General features: G+C 43.7%; 1 protein-coding gene across 1 annotated transcript; it reads right to left on the bottom strand.

Annotated features, from left to right (window-relative positions):
- Positions 1-1,524: 1,524 nt before the first annotated feature.
- KPNB1 (karyopherin subunit beta 1) lies at positions 1,525-21,309 on the bottom strand. Its single transcript, XM_075846125.1, has 22 exons — positions 21,110-21,309; positions 20,897-20,955; positions 16,941-17,123; positions 16,647-16,847; positions 14,833-14,985; positions 14,032-14,091; positions 13,843-13,932; positions 13,661-13,771; positions 12,655-12,756; positions 12,247-12,471; positions 11,546-11,737; positions 11,311-11,441; positions 10,175-10,322; positions 10,015-10,086; positions 8,738-8,882; positions 8,389-8,471; positions 7,493-7,600; positions 7,252-7,395; positions 7,059-7,164; positions 5,557-5,671; positions 3,776-3,937; positions 1,525-3,694 (listed from the first exon to the last, which is right to left on the bottom strand). Coding segments are annotated over exons 1-22 (2,631 nt in total). The 5' UTR covers positions 21,150-21,309; the 3' UTR covers positions 1,525-3,693.
- Between the last annotated feature and the right edge of the window lie 2,967 nt (positions 21,310-24,276).

The following is a 24,276-nucleotide window of genomic DNA, read 5'->3' as shown; positions in this document are numbered from 1 at the left end:
GCTGACAAACATCTGCCCATTGAAAGCAATGGGCAGACGTTTGTCTGTTCACACGAGGCGTATATTTACACGCCGCTGTCAAATGACGGCGCGTAAATAGACGCCCGTGTAGAAGTGACCTGTCACTTCTTTGGCCGTAATTGGAGCCGCTATTCATTGACTCCAATGAATAGCAGCGCTAATTACGGCCGTAATTGACGCGGCGTTCAAGCGCCTGCACATGCCGGTACGGCTGAAATTACGGGGATGTTTTCAGGCTGAAACATCCCCGTAATTTCAGCCGTTACGGACCGCCGCCGTGTGAACATACCCTAAGGGTATGTTCACACGTAGTCAACCAAAACGTCTGAAAATCCAGAGCTGTTTTCAAGGGAAAACAGACCCTGCTTTTCAGACGTTTTTTACCAACTCGCATTTTTACCAACTCATTTTTTTACCAACTCGTTTTTGGAGCTGTTTTCATTGGAGTCTATGAGAAAACAGCTCCAAAAACGTCTGAAAGAAGTGTCCTGCACTTCTTTTGACGAGGCTGTATTTTTACGAGTCGTCGTTTGACAGCTGTGGTACGACGACGCGTAAATAACAGGTCGTCTGCACAGTACGTCGGCAAACCCATTCAAATGAATGGGCAGATGTTTGCCGACGTATTGCAGCCCTATTTTCAGACGTAAAACGAGGCATAATACGCCTCGTATACGTCTGAAATTTGGCCGTGTGAACATACCCTAATACTTCTCCATCCCCACCAAACCCCTTTAAAAGCTTAAATAGACGCCAATCAGTTGTGGGTTCCGCTTTGGAAGACCCAGGTGATCAGCAGCATCTGCCCATATAATATAGTATTACACTGCAGCCATTGGCTGACCATGTAATACATGGATGGGTTTGGGCACCTGAGCAAGATGACCATATGCCCTAATAGGACAAATGCAAAGCGGTTGCCTTTATGAGTTAACTCTCCATGTCAGGATCTGATCACATTTTAGGAACTAAATAGACAGAATTCACAAAGAGCTGTAATAAGTCAGTTTGAATAAAACCTTAGTGAAAATCTGAACAGCCGTACTAAACACTAGACCTCTCGTCAGATTTCCAGTCACAAAAAAGTCTATGGGACTGACTGAAAAAGCCCAGCACGGTACTTAGTCGTCTCAGGTCAGTCCCATGGGACTTTAAACGGAGCAGCACCACATGCTCATCTGCCACTCCATTCAAGGTCTATGGGACAGATGGAAACCACAAAGCGCTGTACTTGGCCGGTTCCTTCTTTCCTACAGGCTTAGAATGGAGCAAAAAACACATGCTCGACCACGGCTTTATTTAAGCTGCTCCACACTGCGGGTGGTGCAGTGAGGCGGACCTTGGCATTTGTGGTCCCTGGCAGTAAATTAGCACCTATCTTGTGGCTACGCGATAATTGTTCTGGAAATACCCCTTTAAGCTTCACAACCATTAGGTATTTCCAGATAATTTGACAGATCATGAATTTCATAATTTATTAAGTTAAAGAGAGACACACACAGGTTTCATTTCTGCCACTGTGTCATTGTTTATTCTCCTTGCAATCTACAAATGGCACAGCCTAGAAAGGAATCATGATGGAAACCTAATAGCTTGCAATTTTCCCACATCCATCTGGGAAGAGGAATAGTTTAACTGCCCTCCATACAGTACACTTCATATAAATCATTTATTGCCATCAGATTAGTCGAGGGCGTACCCATGCCCACACCAGCACTTGACAGTCCTGTGCAGAAGTCTTTTTCCATAAGAATAACATTGCATAGGACACAAGCACAGCCAGATCATCAAGTTTTTTAAGACCTTGCAAATACCAAAAATGCTTCCATCTTCACAGACCGGGAAGGTATCCGTGTTAGACCAGCTGTTTTTGGACATGCTACTAAGGTACGTATTGAAGAGTTTCCACCTTGGCGCGTTAGATTACTTGTTAAGCGCGATGCCTTGTTCCATGTACGCTGCTACGCCACCCCGGTAAGAGAAACGTGTGAACAGAGGAATGGGTGCAGATGCATTATTTGCTGCCTTTTAAACACGGCCTTGGTACAGAAGAAAAGGGGGATAAAAAGTGCTCAGGCCAAATTAAACAAAAACCACAAGATGAAGGGCAGGGGATGTTTGACACCATTTTATTAATATTTAACTGCAGTGAAAAAATAGAACCTTGTACAAGTGCCACGGTCCAACGTACATCCAGTCCGTATCTATAATATACTTAAGTTTTTTTTTTGTATTTTTCTTCGTTTGAACTATTTTTTCAATGTTTTCATTTTCTTTAAGTGCAGGAAATTGAATATCACATTAGACTCTGAAATAAAAGTTAGCATTGCCCGCTCTATAGCATAGCATTACTTTAACTCATCTTAGAAGTACCCATTGCCTATACACTAAAAATGCAGCAACTGTGTGAAGTGAAGAATTCATGAGAATGCAGCTCAATTCACTAGGAAATCGTGACTCCACTGAGTCTATTACCTGATTAAATTAATCTGTTCTTCAAACCACAAAGCGGCTGTATCTACCGTACAAGCAATAGCCTTGTTATACTGTGTAGATGAAACCATTTCACTGCTAGAAGAGCAAGCACAGGGAGCTTGTGCAGAGCCAACGCCCCACAGCCCCCCCTGGCTGCAAGAAAAAGGGAATTTCACATTCTGAAAATTTAAGGATTTGATTCTTTGGCACATTTGAGGGCTATCTTTTCTTTACAAATTACAACACTGAGGGTCAGATAGATCCCTCAAAAGCCTTGCACCCTCCAGTTTAACTTTGTATAAAAGGGTCGGGCAATATTCCTACATTTGCCATCTCGCACTTCCCTGCTCTCCCTTGCTCCATTCACAGACTTACAAAAGTGAACGGCGCAGGCTGCCGCTTGCTTACTACAGGACTGGAGAATAACCAAGCCAGTGTTTCCCTTAACTACTTCCCTGCCAGGGGCATTTGCCATGCAAAACACACCTCTGGAAAGAAAATAGTTAAAAAAAAAAATATATTAAAAAAACCTAGAGAAACAGACCTTGAATTTGTAATCTAGAATGCTTGTGTTGTGCATCTAGTAATAACGGCGTTACTCCTTCAGGTGGCTCCAGAAGCATGTTCAACATTAACACCTCCTCCTCAGAATAAACAGTAAATGAAGTTCAGACTGCAGACTGCTAGACCTCCGCACTCACACACACTTGCTCTTGAGAATATTTCCATACAGATCCCCCTGCACTAAAAGATGTTATCCGCAGCTATGAAGTGTAGGCTGCTTTTTTAAGACAGGGGGCTTGAAGTATAAGAAAAGTAAAGCCAGATGTAACAATGGACTGAAAAAGAAAAAAAAAAAAAAAAAAGTTACACCAGTCACTCCTGCTCTGCCCTGGCCACAAGGCAGTGAAAGCAGACACCTAATTTGTGAAGGCCCTCAGGCCCTTGCTCCTCTCAGCTGGTGGGCGGATAAGGTCGCAGCTCTCATCCCCTCTCCCAGGAAGTCTGCTCTTCTCACAGCACTGCTGTGGTCGCGTTATCCATGTGGTATGTTTGAAGCCTCACTCAGTCACTCTCTCACTCTCAAACATTCAGAACCCCGCTCATACTTCTCGCTTCCGGGATATAATTTTTTTTTGTTTTCGTAAAGGTTGGAGATTTCCAGTGGGTTATCACAGCTTCACCCGGCCGCTGTGGTCTGAAGACAGAAGAGAGGCCAAAGTAAATAGAATGTCAAAAACCCCAATCAAATGTCAAAAAAAATCTTGAGACTACATACCAAGCTTGGTTTTTAAGCTTCCTCAGCTCCTTGGTTGCCCAGGTGGCAAGAGTTTTTGTCTTGTTCGTCTTTGATCGCCTGCCTTCTGTCAGCAAATCATGGATCATCGGTCGAGTCTCCACTAATTTGACAACATCCTTCCCAAATGCTGTGCACAAATCTCTGTTGGAACAATGACTACATCTTTTAGTCAAGCCTTTCAAAGGAAAGAAAAGCTACACTAAAATGATGAAAAATGTTGGAAGTAGTTGACCTGAATGAAAATAACTGGAATCATTAAAGAGGCTCTGTCACCAGATTTTGCAACCCCTATCTGCTATTGCAGCAGATCGGCGCTGCAATGTAGATTACAGTAACGTTTTTATTTTTAAAAAACGAGCATTTTTGGCCAAGTTATGACCATTTTTGTAGTTATGCAAATGAGGCTTGCAAAAGTACAACTGGGCGTGTTGAAAAGTAAAAGTCCAAGTGGGCATGTATTATGTGCGTACATCGGGGCGTTTTTACTTCTTTTACTAGCTGGGCGTTCTGATAAGTATCATCCACTTCTCTTCAGAACGCCCAGCTTCTGTCAGTGCAGATCTGACACGTCACTCACAGGTCCTGCATCGTGTCGGCCACATCGGCACCAGAGGCTACAGTTGATTCTGCAGCAGCATCAGCGTTTGCAGGTAAGTAGCTACATCGATTTACCTGCAAACGCTGATGCTGCTGCAGAATCAACTGTAGCCTCTGGTGCCGATGTGTCCTCGCTCGTCTGACACGATGCAGGACCTGTGAGTGACGTCACAGCGTGATCTCTCGAGAACACGCTGTGTCTGCACTGCCAGAAGCTGGGCGTTCTGAAGAGAAGTGGATGATACTTCTCGTCAGAACGCCCAGCTAGTAAAAGAAGTAAAAACGCCCCGATGTACGCACATAATACACGCCCAGTTGTACTTTTACTTTTCAACACGCCCAGTTGTACTTTTGCAAGCCTCATTTGCATAAATACAAAAATGGTCATAACTTGGCCAAAAATGCTCGGTTTTTAAAAATAAAAAAGTTACTGTAATCTACATTGCAGCGCCGATCTGCTGCAATAGCAGATAGGGGTTGCAAAATCTGGTGACAGAGCCTCTTTAAGGCAGATCTGTCCCATAGAATTGAATAGTGGTTACGGAAAACGCTTAGCTCGCATGCTACGCTGCTTCCGTTCTGCCATTCACTTCTATGGGAGTTACGGAAACCGCATAGTTGCAGCATGGTCACTGTGGTAAAGCAACCTCAATGATTTACGCTACAAATTTGGGGTAGACACACACTTTAGTGTCCTCACACAATCCCCCCTCCCTTATTCTGGCTAGTTGAGCTACGCTGTTTCCGTAACTCCCATAGAACGGAATAATCGTTACGGAAACAGTAGCTCGCATGCTACGCCGCTTCCATAACTGCCATTCACTACTATGGGAGTTACGGAAACCGCGTAGTTCAGCGAACTACGCTGCTTCCGTAACTCTCGACCATATAACCAGGACGTGGCTGGGAGTAAGCAACGTTAGACAAAGCTAGAACAGGTTTTAGGGGGCCCCGTTCTAGAGTTAGGTGCAGGTCCCAGAGGTGGGACCCGCATCTGACAGATCCTGTGGAAATGTCAAATGTCTCATGGGCAAACCCCTTTAATGGTAAATTCCACGGTTAACTTTAGATTGACCTTCGGTTTAAGTGAATAGAATGATACAGGCTATACTTGGAAGTTGCATGGCATGTATGTCAATTACACACATCAGTCCCATACTCACCCAATAAGTCCTGCACCGCAAGCCACCACCTTGTCTGTATGATCCTCATCTCCAGCAATGTGATCAATAAACGATAGGATGAACTCCACACGTGGCTGCACCAGCATTACATCAGCTATTCAGAGAAGAGGATTGTTGCAGTAAATTTTCCACCCAATTACTTAACACTAAATACACTAACATGTATTAGAAAAAGTTACATCTACAACTCTTGCTCCTTCACACTGCATTAGTCTGGCTTTCTAACTGCATGAAGAAAAAAAAAAGTTTCACTTTTTCATGCGGTTTAAAAAAAATAAAAATTATATATATATTAAATATCGGCGAAAAGCATGTTATTTAGTGACATTTTGTATATTGATTTTTTGGTCTGGGGTTGACATAGTAGAGGTTCCTTTTCACCCACTGGCATAACAGGATCCAAACCGGGTGGTTATTGCAGTAGGCTACATGATTCTTCCCATTGGGAGCAGTGGAAACATAATGCGGATGTGAACGGAGCCTTACTCTCCATGGACATCCTGTTATGTGACTGCCACTCCTAAGATCACACGAGAAAGCCAGAGAACTCTTTAGCAAGGTCCAGCTTAAGGGTAGGAACGCACTAGGCGTAAACACTGGATTTTTCACACTGGATTTCATGGCAGAAAAATCACAGCGTAGTACAATACCAGCAGTGTGGATGAGATTTGACAAATCTCATCCACAGCGGAAAAAATAGAAATAAATAAAACCAAAAAAGTTCATAAAATGGACCTGCAACGCAGTTTAACCCGCAAGATGTGAATCTATCGTGCAGAATTGCTGCTCTTCGGTTTTGTAGGCTATCCCCATTGAATTCAACGGGGAGGTAAAACCTGTAACAAAGATCTACGTGTTTCGACTTTTGCAGCGGAAAGGCTGTAATTCTGCCGCAAAAATCACAAGTGAGAAAAAGAATAGCCAATTTAAAAAACAATTCTACTTGTCCCTGGCCAGTCCTAATCGACAACACCATCTGTTCTGAGCATAGCCCGGCCTCCTGGGATGCAGTTTCATCAAATGTGACTGCTGCAGCAGTCAAATGGACTACAGCGTCATCCCAGGAGGCCGGGCTATGCTCAGAAGAGGGATGCGTTGCCATGACTCCAGCCAATGTAAACACTTTTTTATCCCTGCATGATTTCTGCAGCCGACATGCCGCTCAAAAACCTGCGACTTCCAGGAAAGAAACGCAGCGTATCCATCGTGTGTGTTCATATCCTAAAACAGGTTGTCTCAGGGACAACCGCACTCAGAATGTTGCCTCTGTGGCAATCAGCTGATCTTCCCAGTTACCGCACCCGGCGCACAGCAGATTTTTTTTTTCCTGGGGAAAGTCACAGCCAGGCAGGTATATCCCCTGCAGTGGCTGATACAGGCAAAACAATGTCTTACAGGGCGGCCGCTCAGAGGACTTTCCGCCCTCGGAATACAATTAAATCTCTCAAGTCCACAAAAAGTGTCTGCATGGTTCTACTCACGGTGAACATTCTCTTGGTCTCCTTTAAGACCCTGGATAATGCCTGTGTATGCCTCCAGGCAGCCTTCACGCAGGTCATTGAGGTAATCTACCATATCATAATCTGTCTAAAACAAAAATAGAGACGTAAGCCACAGATGCTTCTATTTTCTATTGTACTTACAGGTGAAGAGAAAAAAAAGCCACCTACTTACCTTGTCCACCTGAGCCTGAGAGGCTTGCTGCAGAGTGTTCAGTACCACTTCCAAGTATTTCTTGAACTCTCCTCCAATTGCCAGAGCTATATCTCCAAACACAGAAAGGATTTGAGGTTTTACTGAGCGGTGAACATTCTCATTCTGGAAGACAAAAGTTGAAGACTGTAGGACTCAAATCAGAGACAACCAGGTCTTCTGTATCTTACAGCATTGCTTAAAGTAGAAGTGTATTCTTTACCCCAAGGTTCTCCAACAAAAGTTGCATCATCTCATCACAGAACGGCAAAATATTTGTTAGGAGAGCTCGGCAAAGGTCCCCTACAAGTCCAACAGCGGCCAGGCAAACCTACATCAGGAGAGTAATAAGCCATGAGCTTCTGTCAATGAGTGACTGCACAAAATACAGCAAGATGTATATGAAAGTACAGGGTGAGCTTAAAACTGATCATCAAGATAACGCAGCAACCTATGGTGCAGAATATGCTGCGAACAAGAACTACAAGACAGCTGAAACCCTGAAGAACCACATTTGACATGCATTTTTGTAATATAAAACACCAAAATCTATAGTATATCAGCATTTGCAGTGGCTTTTACATGCATTTATATTTAAGGTTTATCCCTTAGGATGTTCTCACAAGCAGCTGATTTTTTATGCAGAATCTGCAACTGAAGTAAATCAAACATGTCCTACTTAAATGGAACAACTCTGCAATACCATGCACAGCCGCTATGGAAGTAACGGCAAATACAAATAGCCTAGAACCCCAATGTAATCAGAGCGATGCTGCCACTTACAACAGCTGATTGGCAAGGGGTGCCTAGAGTCGAACCTCTAAAGATCTATTTGATGGCCTATCCTACGGCTAGAACGTCAAGTTTTGGAATCCTACATTACCTTTAATAGGGAATAACACACCATAGTAAGAAAAATAGCCTAAAAGTTGTATCAAAGTGGGGGTAGGCCCGAATTTAAAGCAAGTTTGAAATAGAGCCTGTATGGCTAGTGGGGAACTTGACTAAGGGTTTCTTTTTGGATACAGTCAAGATTGATTATTCTCAATATTGGAAGCATTACCATGGCAGCTGGGTAAAGCTAGAATTGCAGCGACATAGGAAGATAAATGATCTCACCTGATACTCTGCATAGTTCTTGAGTCCAATGCCAAGGAAAGGTTTAAATGCATCCATGTATTTCAAAAACTCCGCTCCTAGAACTGCAATTATATATAAAGACAACAAAAAACATGAGAAAACAGGAAAAGAGAATTTAGGGCAAATTTCACAAATAAAAGATCAGAGAGTCATAATCAACACCGCAAATTCTGTGAGGTGCATGAAGTAGTCATCCTCAGACAGTGGTCCCGGGCTCATCACAATGTATGGAAATAAAAACCATCAGCGTTACCCCAAATAACCGCAGAAAGATGGAGTGCGGCTCAGTTCTCTACAAGACAGAACTTCAATCTCATCTGCCACTCACCTTCAACTAAAGCACTCACAGCCATTAGGGCATCTTCCTGTACACCACCTGAACCTGCCGTGCTCTGGAACATGCGCAGCAGAGAGGCCATGACCACATCAGATATCTGTAGGGCATCTTGGGGTTGCACTTTGCGAAGTACGTTCTTGAATGAGGAAAAAGATAGAAATCTAGTACACAAGACAGACTACCAGTTTTATGGACTCGCCATTTCATAATGTACCTAACACATGCCTGCCAAAAGCGCTTGTTTAGCTTTCCTCCCAATTGAAAAACCAGCCTGGTGGTGCAGTGTAAGGGCATATTCACACGGCGCAAAAAAAATAAGTGTAAACCGTGTACTTGCTGCAAATTTGGCCCTACCCCTAGTTTGTACTCCATTGACTATGGGCACATTTGGCACGTTTTACTCGCCAAATAATGGACCTGAAGCTTTTTTATGCGACACGTTTTTTTTTCAAACCGCTTTGGTAAAGCAAAAAAAAAGGAAAAAAAACACGCGTTGTATGTACTAACAGGGTGCTTTCAATGAGAAGTTTAATCAAGCATTATTTGTTACGTGTATTTTGGCATGCACAATAAATACACAGTGTGAACAGGGCCTCAGGCTTAGTTATATTAGGCCTAACCAGCCATTCAGCTGAAAGGTAAGGAGTGCGCAGCTTCAGATCTGGTCTGTATGGCATCCAGGTTTACACCTCTTATGTGAGGTGTACTGAGGTTTACAAAGGTATTGAAATGTACTTATAATATGCAAAAGTTTAAATCTAGTCAATAAAATAAGCATGTCTACTCTATGCAGTTCACACGTTAAGCATTAAAAAATTAGCCGTGTACTTCTCCTGCACTGTGAGTACTGCCAATATACATTCTGGTTCCCCATCGCACCGATTGAGATTTTAACAGATTTTCATAGTGCTGCTGGGGGACTGGATGTCCAGTTGCACAGCCGCCTTTGATGACGATACGACTGTTAGTCCCCGGCTCACAACCCCGGCTGTATTACTGCTCCTACTTGTACATGGAGTACAGCTGGGTCATTTTTTTGTCCCCACATAACCCCTTTAAGGTAATACTGAAAATATTGGTCTGAATGGAGGCATAAAAGATTTGAATTACAAATACATAAAGAAACTAGATATGTCTTCAGAACGTCATAATCAACACAGCAAGATCTGCGTGGTGCATGAACTAGTCATCCTCAGACACTATTCCCCTTGTGCTTATCTGCAAAGCTTTGGGCTGAACAAGACACAAGTATAATAAGGGACACTTACCTGGAGTGTAGCACAGAGAAGGGACTGCAAATCATTAAACTGTATCCTGTCTGACGTGCTCTGTATGTGGGACTGTAGAAAGAAATTAGGTGGAATGCATAAGAACATCATCCTGCCTCCAAAAATGTATGTGTCACGCAGCAGATGCTCCCACTCCTACCTCCATCTGAAGAACTTGCTGCAGCCGCTCCATAATTACTAGAGTAGTTTTCTGCACAGCAGGGTAGCAGTCCTTAGCACTGTTCTTTACTATCTCCATTAGGGCTTCGTAGGCAGAGCTCCGTAGGTTGTTCTGGTGTCCATCAGGTCTGAGTAGGAGGAAAATCAGACTACTCAATTGCCAATATCAACCTACAACACTGTTGCTGACTTAAAATAAAATATTTAAGAGGTCTTCAGAAATTCATAATCAACACAGTGTTAAATCTGCGTGGTGCATGAACAAGTCATCCTGAGACGAGGAAACTGTTTCTACATTGAAATGCCAAGAGTCTTAAATGTTGAGGGCCTATGCAAATTTTTAAGGCATTAGCCTCCAGCTGGACGTCTGCACAGAGCCAGAAGGCAAAGTTACCTTCTATAAGACATAAAAGCTATATTTTGTTTCTCCCCAAGTGCAGACATGCTTTAAAAGTGTTGTATCAAAATAGACAATCACCACAGTATAAGTAATGATGTCTAATCGCTGGGGGCCATACCGATCACATGAATAGGGGGTCCCGACCCCCCCCCCTCCATTCTCCCTTACTGCCCTTCCCGCAGTGAGGAGCTTGAATGGAGCAGCGGTCCAGCATGTGACCAATACACCAATCAAGGTCTATTAAACTGACGGAAACCGCCACCCACTGTGCCGTCATCCCGAGACATTAAGCAGCCCACGTGCTTGATCACTACTTCATTCAATGTCCTCCTCACTGCGATTGAGCAATGTAGAGAAGGGGGCCTGAGACACATATTGGCTATTGTTGGGGGTCTCAGCAATCAGACAGTTATCCCCTAGATAGGTGATAATTGTTGATTCTGGTACAGTCCTTATAAGTGAAAGACAAGCTATTAATGTTATCACCCTTGGTACCAGTCTCATTGAAAAGATTGGATTTTTACAAATTCTACCTTGGGGTATTCCTATCTGACATTTATGGCATGTGGATATACCATAAGCGTCTGAGACGGAAATACGGCTTTGATAAAGTAGCTTATTGAGTTATCCTTTAATTATAACTAACACTTCCAGCTCATTGAAAGTCAGTCAAAACTCCAGGGAAGTGGAAGTGATTGATTGAATGCACTGCTCACCTGTCAGTCGTTTCGAGCAGTTTCTGTACAATCACCTCGAAGGAGCTAGACAAGCAATATGAGGCTGGCTCCTCCTGGTCATCAGTTACATCTGCTGCTTCATACGCAGCCTCAGCCAAACTGGAGAAAGCCTAAAAGCAAGCAGACTTTATAACTCTACTGTTAACCAGTGCCATGGAAGAAACCTTCCATATTATACAATTGGATTTCACAAACATCCGGACTAATTACTTACCCAGCAAACATTTGTAGCCACTCGTGGCTCAGCCCCTAGGCCCTCTATGAGGCATTGCAGTAGTGGAACAAGGTAGACATCATTGATGGCTGCCTCTGGCAGAAGCTCACATATCCTTCCTACAGTCCAAGCAGTAGTGTCCCTAACCACAACATTGGGATCCTTCATCAGCTCAATGAGTGTGGGCATTGCCTAGGATAAAGCAGACACAAAATTCAATGAAGGAAGAAACAGATCTTGCAAACAAAATTCGGCGAATTTTGGATATATAAAAAGGTAAAATGCGATGTTAGTTCTCACCAGATTTACATCTAGAAGCCAAGTCACTCAAGAAAAGGGCGAATATTCACTTAGGTATTTCTCTGAACATACCCAACTTACAAAAAACTTTGTTTGCCTTTTACTAAACAGAAAGTATCGACCAAAACAAGTAATCTCCAAATGTTAAACCCTCCGTTAACAAGCAGTGTCAAATCAATTTCTTTCACAAGTAGTACAATAAACACTTTATAACTGCAGAATCTCTGTGGCATGATACATACTGCTCAACTATTAGGGTTCAGACTTAATAGTAATCTGATGCTCAAATGTCTTCAGAGATTCATAATCAACACAGTTTATTCTGTGTGGTGCATGAACTGGTCATCCTGAGACAGTAAAGGTTACATTTAAAAAAAAAAACAATGTAAGAAAGCACTAACCTGGATGACTAGTGGCTTTAGCTGGCAAGCTTCTGGACCTTCGAGTATACTGCCAAATGCCATGACGGCTGCATCCCTGTAGCGCCAATCTGGGTTCTTAATGTGTTCTTTGATGAATGGCAGCACATGGGGAACAATGTCATCTTCACAGCAGGTAGCAAGGAGCATAAGGCATACCCCAGCAGCCTTACAGGGGTCCCAGTCATCGTCGTCGTCATTCTCATCCTAGTAGCAAAGATCAGGTAGTTGGATACTGATAAGATACAAACCCTAGCAGTATTGAGAAAAGTTTTATGTGGTAGAAGTTTTAGGAGGCATAAACCCAAAGTTTGATAAAGACTAATAATGCAAGGCAAGAATTTGTTAATTGCTGTTAAATCGGTTCCAAAATAGGAAAGACATATTCACCTGTTTGGTCAACGTCTGTGTCAGTATAGGAACAAGGTACTGTAGAGCCCCCTTAGCATAGAACTTGCTGGTGTGTTCTGGTGGTGTCCCCTGTTCAGCAGCCTAAAAAGGTTTAATACAATCAGTTCCAAAATATGATATATCTAGCTGTCTATATGATATAGAAAGATGAATTATGCCTAATTTGGTCAAAACCCTAAGTTTCAGCCTTCAGAGCATCATAATCAACACGATCTTTTATGTGTGGTGCATGAGCTTGTCATCTTCAGACATAGAAACAAGTATGACCAAAAGAAGCTTATTTAATGAGCTCTCAAAATAATACATCCAACGCTAAGGGCTAGTTCACACAGTTTTTTAAAAGGAGGAAAATTCCTCCTGCAAAATCTGCTCCAGGTGTTTTTTTGCACAGTGGTTTGACAAAAATGTGTCAGAACACTCGAGGCGTTTTTTTTTCCCCGTCTCCCACTGATTGAAATGGGGTTTTGGAGGCGGAAACGGACTCACGACCGGTCATGTCGCTTTTTTTTACCGCGAGATGGTTTTTCCACTCGCGGTAAAAAACCGCCTCCCATTGAAATCAATGAGGCATTTTCGGCCGTTTTTTGCGGAGCCGTTTCAGTGAAAAACTTAACAGGGCCTTAGAAGGGCAGTTGCAAAAACAAGCAACTGTCCTATTTTAGTCAATACTTAACTTGCGCACCTGCTCTGAATTTGGATAGCGAGATCTTCCCATAACCAGGTGACATTGCGTAACTGCAATCATATCCAAGATCACTATTCTAGCTGCTTAATAGCATCTGTTGCTCCACGTGTATATATTATTTTGTCTTGGGCAAGTCTCCTACATCCTAGTATTCCTATGGACCATTACTGTGGAGGGTGTAGCCACAGCCTTAAACTACAGGACCCTATTATAGTCTCCTATTTTTATATAATAAAGTCTCAGTAAGCCCAGCTCAGATCCAGGAGGAGTGAATAAGAGTGGTAATTCAGATTCTGTTACCTCAGTTGCTTCAATTGCCAGGTCCATCTCCTCATCACAGACATTAGACCAGAATTCTATTCCCTGCAGAGCAACTTCATCTATTTCATTCTTCATTGCCTCCACCGTGATCTGCAACACAAAATCTGTGTCAAAGCGCTTTTATGTTAAACTAGAGCAGGCCTGGTCATCACAAGACTCACAGCAAAAAGTGCAGGACCCATGTAGGTTTCCATATACTGGTAATAAAGGGACATGATCTTCACCAGGTTTTGTAGAGCAGCTACCCGCACCTACAAAATGTAGTGTAAAAAAAAATATATAAAATAATTAATGTAGTGATGTTAGTGGCAATTTCCATTTTTAAAAATAAAAATAAAATGTGATCTCACCCTGGTATCAGGACACTGTGTTGCTTCACAGACCACTTGCATAATATAATGTCTTTCCGACTAGAGGTGAGAAAAGAATGAATATTTAATTGCTATAAACAAAAAACATTGAGTGCAGACATCAAGCAAACAGAGGCCTTGGAATAGTGGTTTTTTTTTACAATTAGGGTATGTTCACACTGCTCATTTTTGGCTGTTTTTCGGCCCGTAACCGGCAGCAGAACAGAACGCCTCCAAACATCTGCCCATTGATTTCAATGGGAAAAACAGCATTCTGTTCCGACGGGCCGTTTTTTTAAGCGGCCATTTGAAAAACGGCTGTGAAAAAGTGCATGTAAAAAACGGCTGTAAAAAACGCCACGAAAACACGAGTTGCTAAAAAAAACTTCTGAAAATCATGGAGCTGTTTTCCCTTGAAACCAGCTCCATATTGTCAGACGTTTTTGGTTAAGCGTGTGAACATACCCGAAGACTGGGGCTACAGCTTAAACATGCGATTGTCGCTTCTTTAGAATGTACATTACAAGTCTAAAGAACTAAATGTGTCAGTCTGTTCTGCGCCTCTCACCGACTGCAGAAGTCACCTCCTAAGTCAGCAGAGTTAACCATCAGACCAGCTCTGTTCTAACAATAGCTGGTTGAAGCAGAGGGACCAGATGCTGCTAGTTCAGCAATTCCACACTTTCTTTATGGTTTTTTTATGCCATAGCACCAAGTCCAGCTGGGTATAATCCAGCTGGCAATAGGTAAAGGGTATATACCGACATCACAGATAGCATTCATATATAAAAACAGACAAACCTCTTTATCAAAGTTAGATTTGGTGAACTCCAGAGAGTTGAGCAGAGCATTAGTGGCTGCTAGCCGAACATTGTTGCTTGGCTCCTCTTTTCTCATACCCTGGATTATAGCAGTCAGGATTTCATTGCATTTGTGTTGCAGTTGTTCTGGGTCCTAGAAGAACAATGGGGAGAATCATGAAGAATTAACATGCATTACAGTACAAGTCTCAATACTTAACAGGGTGCACTAGCTTCCCTCCACAGCCAGGCGGAGGAGTTTATTGAGTGAATATTCAGCAGAGATCCTGTTAACAGACCAGTCAGCAATACTACTAGGAACGGGATGTGTGGGCTCCCTGTAGCTAACAATTTTGTTACAATCTGTCAGCCCAGCAAAGTAGGTTATTAGTCTGAGTCATGAACAACTATTTCAGATGTCAATTAACCCTTTCAGGACCAGACTAGTTTTCTTTTGTGCTTTTGTTTTTCCCACCCCAACTTCAAAAAAGGCAAAACATAACTTTTAGTTGACAGCCATATGGCGGCTTAATTTTTATGGGACAGTTTGTACTTTTTGATGATACCATTATAATGTGTAATGGGAAACATGAAAAAAAAAAAAAGTTCAGAATGGGTTAGAATTTGAAAAAACAGCAGTTCCACTACTGTTTTTTAATTTATGGTTTTTAATTTAGGGTGAAAATGACGCATTACCTTTATTCTGCGGCTCAGTACGATCACCGTGATACCAAATTTATATAGCTTTTGTTATGTTTTAGTTCCTTTTAAAAAATTTAAAAAAAAGTTTGAAAGAAACCAACATTTTTTTGCATCGCCATATTGTGACCCCCATAACTTATATTTCTGTGTACAGAGCTGTATAAGGCGTCTTTGTACTTGGAAAAACGTATATTAATACCATATGGGGGCATGTCTGGCATTTCAATCATGTTTTATTACATTTTTTTGTGGGGGTTGAAGTGGCAAAAAAAACAAAAACTGATTCGGCCATTTTGACTTTTCCCGCTACGATGTTAACTGTATTGGATAAATATTTTTATAGTTCGGGCACTTTTGGACATGGGGAAACCGAATGTGTGATCTAGGAAGTGTTGGGGGGGGGGGGGGGTTTGATTATGGCACAATTAGTTCATTGCTATTGAGACCTGCCACGGGCAGGTCTCAATAGCAATCTTTCCTATAACAGGGCTGGGAGTGTTCACAGGGCTCCCAGCTGCTATAGGAGTACACCGGCAGGAGCTGGTGACCTGCCCCAAAGCAAAAGGGCAGTAAAAACCCCTCAGATTGACACTGGCATCTGAGGGGTTAAATCTTGCGATCAGAAATTTTTCTGATCGCAAGCATTGCTGCTGGGTGTCTGCTGCGCAACACAGCAGAGACCCGGCGGCAATGGTACCCACTCAAGGCAAATAGGTATAAGCGACGGGAAAGGGTTAAATAAAATACATTGTTTTGGGGTACTTGTAGTTTTTTTATTTAATCTATATGCAGGTAAGCTGTTACTGATGGATCTTACATCTCCCAGCATTCCTACTCACTTAAAGTCTGCATACTGGGAAGTGTAGTCTTTACTTTTGGAATACCCTCCTAGTGTATTCTAGGAGCTCAGCTAAGCTGCTTGAGGCGTGTGACAATAGGAGTGTTGACAGTAATTGTGAATACAGTTCTGAATCATAACAGCATGAGTTTAAGAAAATTGAAGCAACGTATTCACAAAGAAATGTAACTTCTGTAGATTACAGCTATATAAACGCTATGAAATAAATACACGCTTTAAGAAAAACACTTCAATCACCGGTAAAGATTACTTACGATGTCCTGGCAGATGTACCCTATGGCTTCCAGCGTAGATTCTTTCATGTGTTCTGTGCTGTTTGGATCTGTAACATTGGCAACAAGCTGTGGAATGAGCTGAGGCCATTGATTGACTGTTATTTCCGCACATGCTATCCCTGCCACGCACTGTGATGCTGAACTGGGCCTGTAGCTCTCTGTGCCCAGTGTCCGCAGCACCTGAGAGGAGATACAAGATAAAAGTAGATTTTTGTAGCTTTAGTTAGTCTCTGAAAAACACCCAAAAACGAACACCTCAAACACCTGACTTACCAAAGCTTTTATTTCCCTACGGATGTTAGAGTCAATTGCTAGCCAGCGTTGTTGGTACTGGGTCTTCACATCTGGATCTTTTGAGGTCAATGAGTTTTTAATCTGCAAACCAGATGCAACTCTAGCCACTTGACTGTTTCCAGGATTTGCAAGGACTTTGGAGAGCTCCAACAGGAAGGTTGCCTGTACAAAAAAAAAAACAAAAAAAAACGTAAGAACTTTGTGAGTCTTATTTATCAAAAGGAGTGAATCAAACAGCAACAATATACAGATATACACAGACACATGTATAAGCCAAGAATTAACACTACACTGACCTGCTTCCTAAATTTTTTGTCCCATAGAGCCACAAAGATCCTATTACTTTTAAAGGGGTTGCCTGGGCACGGGGTAGTTTTTCATACTGATTACCTATCCACAGTTCCAACATTGCAGCTCTGCTCACATTCACTTGAATAGGAGCAGAGCTGCACTAACTCAGCACGGCCACTAAACAGGGTATGGAGCCTTGTGCTTTGGCATAGACCCCTGCATTACTTCCGTTGCCCAGAGGCAGCTGTAAAAGCCTATTGGCTGTTGGACCCTCTCCGATCATATACTCATGACCTGTTATGTGGATAGGTCATCAGTATGAAACACCACCCTGTGCCCAGACAACCCCTTTAAAAGTTTTGTTCAGACATGTCAGATTTGCCATTGTGCAGGACCCGCAGCTAGTCTAAATTTCTGTTGCAGATGAAGTTCAATGTGCAACTAACCCAAGTGTAGAAGTCCGCGTCAATAAGGGACACGTCACTTTTTCCACCACATCTGCACATGGATGCAGAATTGGTCATAGAAGTACGTAGTGAAATCCATAAAATGTGAACTGGGCCAAAGTGTGCACTGCAGTAACGCTGCAAGGTGCAAGTCCAGAATGTAATTATAGTATTACTGCTGCAGGGATTTCAACTTTGGCATAAAAACTATCTGCATTCTTTTGCCAGACAGTATTAGCAATCTATTGTATGCAATGACTGCTGGCACCTCGGAACTAGACAGGTCACAGACTACAGCACCCCTTTCCCATTGATGGTGGTAGCAAAAAGTAATAGCCCAAAGCATGTGTGATTGCTGGGGGTCCGACCACTGGTCCCCCGAAGTGCTCCATGAGAAGCATGGGACCTCCGGGGTCTGTGTCTGGAAGCTCCATAGAAATGAATTGAGCGCCGGTCACGCATGCGCACGAACGCAACCGAGGCTACTTTCATTTCTATGGAGCTGCCGGACACAAAAGCCAGGCAGACCCCGGAGTTCCCATGCTTCTCATGGAGCACTTCGGAGGACCAGTGGTTGGAGCCCCAGCGATCACACATGTATCTCCTATCCTGTGGATAGGAGATACATGTGTATTGTGGGACAACCCCTTTAAACGTATTACTATTAAACAGCTGAAACCGGAAAACATAAGAGACGAATGGGAAAAGAATCTCATCGTGCTAAATTCTTTCCAATGTCCATACATGAAACGTGCCAAATTCTCTCTATCACTCCATGTCCCTTACTCACCTGACTAGGACAGCCTCCCATCTCAAGATGTGTCCAAAAAAGCCCTGAGCATGTCCTTTTAATGTGTACGGGAAAACTTAAAAAAGGGGACATAGCGCTAAATTAGCTCTGACTCCTTCACTCAAGGTTGATGGGGTCCCTGAGGTCAGACCCCACACGGATCATAAAGTAATAGCATATCCTAGGGATAGTCCATAACTTTATAAATGGTAGTAACTTAAAGCGCATCTACATTTTCAAGCTTTTAATAAAGTGTCAGAGACATCAAAAAGTTTGGATCTGTGGGGTCTTGTTGTGGATACCCCCACTAATTGGCTTCAAGCTGAATTTTCTGGTATACAGCAAACACTTCTTTGGCTGTGATCAGCGCTCCCTGTCAGGCTGAAGACGGCTCACATAAAATGTGTATAATCTAGTCTTCAGCAGGACGATGAGCGCGGATCAGTGCTCAGCTGAGCGTTCTGCACCTTCATTTCAGCAATGGTGGCGGTCCGAGCACCAGGACCCCACAGAGCCAAAATTTTGATATGTCTCTATGACATCAAAAATTTCGTGAAAGTGTAGTAATTATTTACATTTTTCAGCATCTGTGGCATTTTCTGGCTGCCTTCATTTCCTGTGGCCTAGTAGAGGATCAATCACCTATCCACAGGATCGTTGATAAGTGATCGGTGGAGGTCAGGCCACTGGGACCCCCACGGATCACTAGAACAGGCTTAGTACACATCTGAGTCAGGGTTCCGTTAGGGGAACTCAAATGGAAACCATAGCTTTCAGTTTGCACTACCATTAAATTCAATGGTAATGCTTCCAGTGCTAATGGTTTCCGTTTGTCTGTTCCATAAGGTTTTCGACTACGCTATTGAATCTGCGCAAAAAAAAAAAAAAAGAAAACGTCACGGAACCGAGACAAACGGAAACTATTAGCAACAGAAGCGTTACCATTGAAATAAATGTTAATGAAAATGGGAAGCCATGGCTTGCGGCTACCCTGGCGGAAAGGTCTGACGAAACCCAGCAAATGTGAACAAAGCCTAATCTTGCTATTCCTGGTAAGCTCGGTCACCACTCCATTCTTTTCTATGGGGCTGCCGAAGATCGCTCTTAATCAATCCTACTGTTTTAAGAGTTACCAAGAGTGTTATATAGTGGTCGCTTAAATGACGAATGGGATATAAGTGCTTAATATTGGCCAAAATCCTGCATCATCTTCTCTCCTTGTCACAAAACTTCTCAGTTCAGCAAATCCACTTCACCACGGACATCACTGTCCACATCATAACTAGCCTAAACAGTGGCAGATATGAAAATGTATGGAGGGACGTTCAAGCAGATTAGGATCCAGGTCAAGCCCCCATGATAACAAGGAGCCTACAAGGGCACAGGACAAGAAGTGATGTCACACGGTCACAGAACCACAGCCGCTGCTGCTATCAAGCTGGTAACTGAACCTGGTAGTGTCATATGTGGGTGGCTCCACTTTAAGAGAAGTTACTCCATGTAAAACATCACGCAGACTGCCAATAATAAAATAATCACTGTTTCCAAGAAGTGCTGCCAAGACCACGAACAAAGTATACAAGATTTATTTGGACGACACGATTAATATCTTCCTCGAGTTCATATCTGGAAGTGCCAGGAACCCTGTGGCATTGACTGGCATTTCCTGCAACAACCAGACACTGTGGTTCCCAGCCAGTGCACAGCTCGGTCACTAGAAGGAAATAAGCTTAAGTGGCCCTAATACTACTGCAATAGGCCAGACAGGGAACCATGGAGAACCCCTTTAAAGGCAAATATTCACAAAACAGCTGTAAAAAAACAAAAACGGACATTGGTTAATGTTCCACCTGACAGTAGTGAGCAACCTGAGGCTGTAGATCTTATGAAACTACAACTCCCAACATGGTCTGACTGGACATGTGAAGAGCTGCAGAGTACTGGACCAGAACCTCACACTGCACGACCTGACGAGAGACGTCCCTCTGCACTGAAGCTATAAGTGCCGTTCACACACAGTGACCCCCATCATAGAACCGTCCCCACATGCGCTTTAGTTCCCGGCACTAGGCCGCTAGTCAACCCAACGTGCTAGGCCAACGCCCCCTGCGCCGCTCCCTCAGCCTCGCCTTCCTATTGGACAGCCGCCACCCGGCTCTCTCTCCTAGCTACCTCATTGGATGTTCGCTTGTGGCGGGCATGTTAGGCTGCGCATGTATTGGCGGTTGGAGAAGAGGCCTAAGCACGGCCCTTTCCTAGCATAACGTAACCGGCAACCGCTCACCGCGACCGAGCATTGCCAACTGTACCACAGGAAACACTACGCTAGAGCTCAGCCACAACACGTCCCAATACTACATGTGCAGGCTCGCACATAGTCCCCGGCATTTGTCTTTTTTTTTTTTTACCTGGTCCTCGATGGCCGCCTGCTCCAGGAACTTCTGCGCCGCCTCCAACTCATTGCGGTCTGCGGGAGACAGGGAGCAAGACAGAATAAGACCCTATTCCGAAACCCAGGCCCTAACTGCTGTCACACCCGGCTATCCCACCCTATGGGCCATTACACCTAAGTGATTGCTACTCGTTTTTCAAGCCGACAATAACAGCACCCTCACACTCACCGGGAGATACGGTCTTCTCGAGGATAGCGATGAGCTCCATACGGGCGGTACCGGGTCACAGCTCGGGCGGTGCCGGGCGGTCTGCCGGAGGGAGGGAGCGTGGCGCGGAGGGATTCAGGCGCGCAGTGTAAGAGGGGTGGAGCTTGATCGCGCACTGATATCAGCCGGATCTCCCTCTACGCACGGCTTGCTGATTGGTGACGAGCACGCTGCGGCGCTAGTCATTGCTGCTAAGGATTGTGGGTCGGGAGAGGCGGGGTTTCGCAGGCGGCTGAGGGTGGAGCCAAGCAGGGCCACGTGACATGGAGGTACTGCATGGTGGGGAGCAAGGGTGCATTTAGATGAGACGTTTTTGGCCGCGCGGTAGAAAAAAAACGCATCAAAACTTGCGCCCAAAAAAGTTTCATCTAAATGCGCCCTATGAACGAAATGAAACTGGTAATCGAGGTCTTCATAGCTGCGGGAGATCTTTTTTTTTTTGTGTCACAAAAGGAATGATAGGACGGCCTGAATAGTTATATCCAGCTCTGACATTGTTTGTACCATCGGATCGCGCTTGTGGTTATTCGTTGTTACCATTATTTCGTGGTAGTTATGGCGACAGATTTCGCCTTGACTTTCAGACTACCGCTCCCCCTAGTGGCAATATGGGGAAGTTGGAAGTTGTGCTGACACGTCTAGGCTCCATGAAAATGCAGGAAAGTCGCAGGTAAAAACGTTTTTCGGTGCGTTTTTTTTACGTTTTGATGTGTTGTTCCTTAAAACTAGGCAGATACAATTCACAAGCGGAAACGCAAGATAAATCGACATGCTGCAGATTTTAAAATAAATTTACGTGCTGAAAAAAATGAAGCGATTACATGAAATGATAAATTTCCTTAAATCTTTTTTACTTTGCTGGTATCGTATTACGCTGCGGATTTGCCACACGCAAATACACGCGATAAAACCTCACGTAATACGCATCGTGTGCATTGAGCCTTAGGGTTTTTTTACACCGGCAGATAAATTGCCTGTAACGATGATATCGCCAGTCGATCGGCGCTCGCTACCTGAATTATATGTTAGAATAATAGTGAGGTTTTTTCGTAAGTAGGATTATTCGTGCGCTCGTTCATTTCGCCCCTCTCTGTAGTTTCCATTACAAGCGACAGGCTACCTGTGTACACGAGGCGATGTGCCGATGACAAATGATTTTAATGTCAGCGTAAAAGATGCGATCAACGACTAACAAGCACATTTTCGCTCGATCACTGGTCATGTTTACACTGGGCAATCATTGTGAACGATGTAAAAGGCCCCAAAGTGAATGGCGTAGGCAGGCACAGCTGGAGATCACCAGCGTCTGCTCCATTCGGATGCGTTGGCGACATGAGTATTATTTAACGCTACCATTTAATACTCTATGGGGTAGGGGCATCATTTTCCAATCAAGGGCCCGGCAGGCACTTTATTATCACAGAACAGACCTGAGTGGTCACACTATATTAAAGGGTGTACCCCATTAATTGCATAACTGTAGGGTAACAAGGGACCCCACGCCTTAGATGTTTCTCTCTGGCCTTATTCACACAGTGCAGTTATGGTGCAGTTTTGGAAGCCACAACCAGAAGTGGTTTTAAAAAAAAATAAAAACATTTCTTTTCTATAAACTTCCCCTCACTTTACTTTAATCCACTCTTGGTTGTTACTTCAAAATCTGCAAAAAAATACAACAACTAGAACTGCATTGTGTGAATAAGGCCTTCACACTAAATATGTGCTGGAGAACAAGTTTAAACATCCCAATATTTGCTAGAATAACCCAAGCAGAAAATTATGTGTCGTATGCTAATAAGTCATTAATTAATCACGTCCGCTGGGGGTTCTTTCATCTGTAAAGTGTCTTGCATTTTTGGCGGCAACCCTTCCCCCCCTGAATGGCATCTGGAAAGGATGTTGGATGAAGCCGTCAATCAGGATAGGGGTTGCCGCCAATAACGCCAAAAATTTCTTGCGACTGTCATGTTGCACAACCTGCGGGTTGCAGCTCAGCCATGTTTACTTTTATCACTGCGATGCAGCCAGCGCAACACTGATAACATAGTGATCTATGGTTGTGGAACCTGCGTCGCAGCCAAAGACGCTGTGTAACCCTTGCCTAATGCTGTAAGTTTCGATAGTGTAGTAATAAAGGGGGTGTCTCAAGACAACCCCAGCGCTGCCCCAGCAATCAGCCTCGTGTATGGCTCCTGGAACCCCCAATGTTCAGCTGTAATCACCAGGGAAGTTTTAAAAATCAAGGCTCTGTTCACATCTGCATCGGAGTCTCCACCGTAAATCCCGGACAAAATAGTGTAACATGAAGCGTTACTTTGTCCGGTGAAATGATAGACGCCATGATGGAAACCTGACTAAAACCCAATAGCTCTCCACAGAGCACCTCCATACATGTGTGCATGTAGACAGAACTCAGCAGTGACCTCTAGTATTCCTTAGGGTATGTTCACACATACACGTCCGTTACGGCTGAAATTACAGACGTTGGCATGTGCAGGCGTTTTTTTTGCTGACGTAAAAACGTTCGTGTGAATAAGGCCTTAGATTATGTTCACGCAAGGCGTATACGCTGTGGAAAAGTCAGCAGCGTACACGACCCTGAATGCGCAGCGAAATCTGGCCGAATATTCTCACCAAATGGTACTACTGTAATACACTGCAGGCCTACCGCCTGCAGCGTATATAATCTAAGTGTGAACACACCACAATGCCTGTCCACCACTGATTGATGAGAAAAAAGGTCTAGACGCTGCAGCTGCTGAAAAACCTCTTTTTGTTAAGAGAGAGCGCGCACTACTTCTCAGTCAACAAGTGGCTCAAGGGAAGGAAATTCCTGCAAACACATCCGTGACAGACCTCCACATCTAGGCCCTGTTCACATCATTTTTTGGCCCCGCGTTTAGCGTGTATAATGGGAAAGCTCTCTATGTACACGCTAAACATGTCCATAGGGCTCCATTAGCCCGACGGAGTTCAAAAGAGTGTCCTTTTGGCCTCCGTTGGGCTGGTATACGTTAATATACCTTTTTTTTGGAGGATGGAATAACATAGTAGCCTATGCTATTCCATCCTGAGGGATCCCGCATATAAACCCAAAGAAACGTATACCATGTGTACATTTTTTTTTT

This window comes from Rhinoderma darwinii, chromosome 13, assembly GCF_050947455.1.
Source record: "Rhinoderma darwinii isolate aRhiDar2 chromosome 13, aRhiDar2.hap1, whole genome shotgun sequence".
Classification (NCBI taxonomy): Eukaryota; Metazoa; Chordata; class Amphibia; order Anura; family Rhinodermatidae; genus Rhinoderma; species Rhinoderma darwinii.
This window is presented reverse-complemented; position numbering and strand designations above follow the sequence as displayed.

What these genes read in the sequence shown, in the direction of transcription:
- KPNB1 (XM_075846125.1), bottom strand. Translation starts at nt 21,149, where the DNA reads ATGGAGCTCATCGCTATCCTCGAGAAGACCGTATCTCCCG. An exon ending in GGTACATCTGCCAGGACATC is followed by an intron (nt 14,986 to 16,646) that starts GTAAGTAATCTT and finishes TTGTTCTTCTAG; the next exon opens with GACCCAGAACAACTGCAACA. An exon ending in AGAACTATGCAGAGTATCAG is followed by an intron (nt 7,601 to 8,388) that starts GTGAGATCATTT and finishes CTCCTGATGTAG; the next exon opens with GTTTGCCTGGCCGCTGTTGG.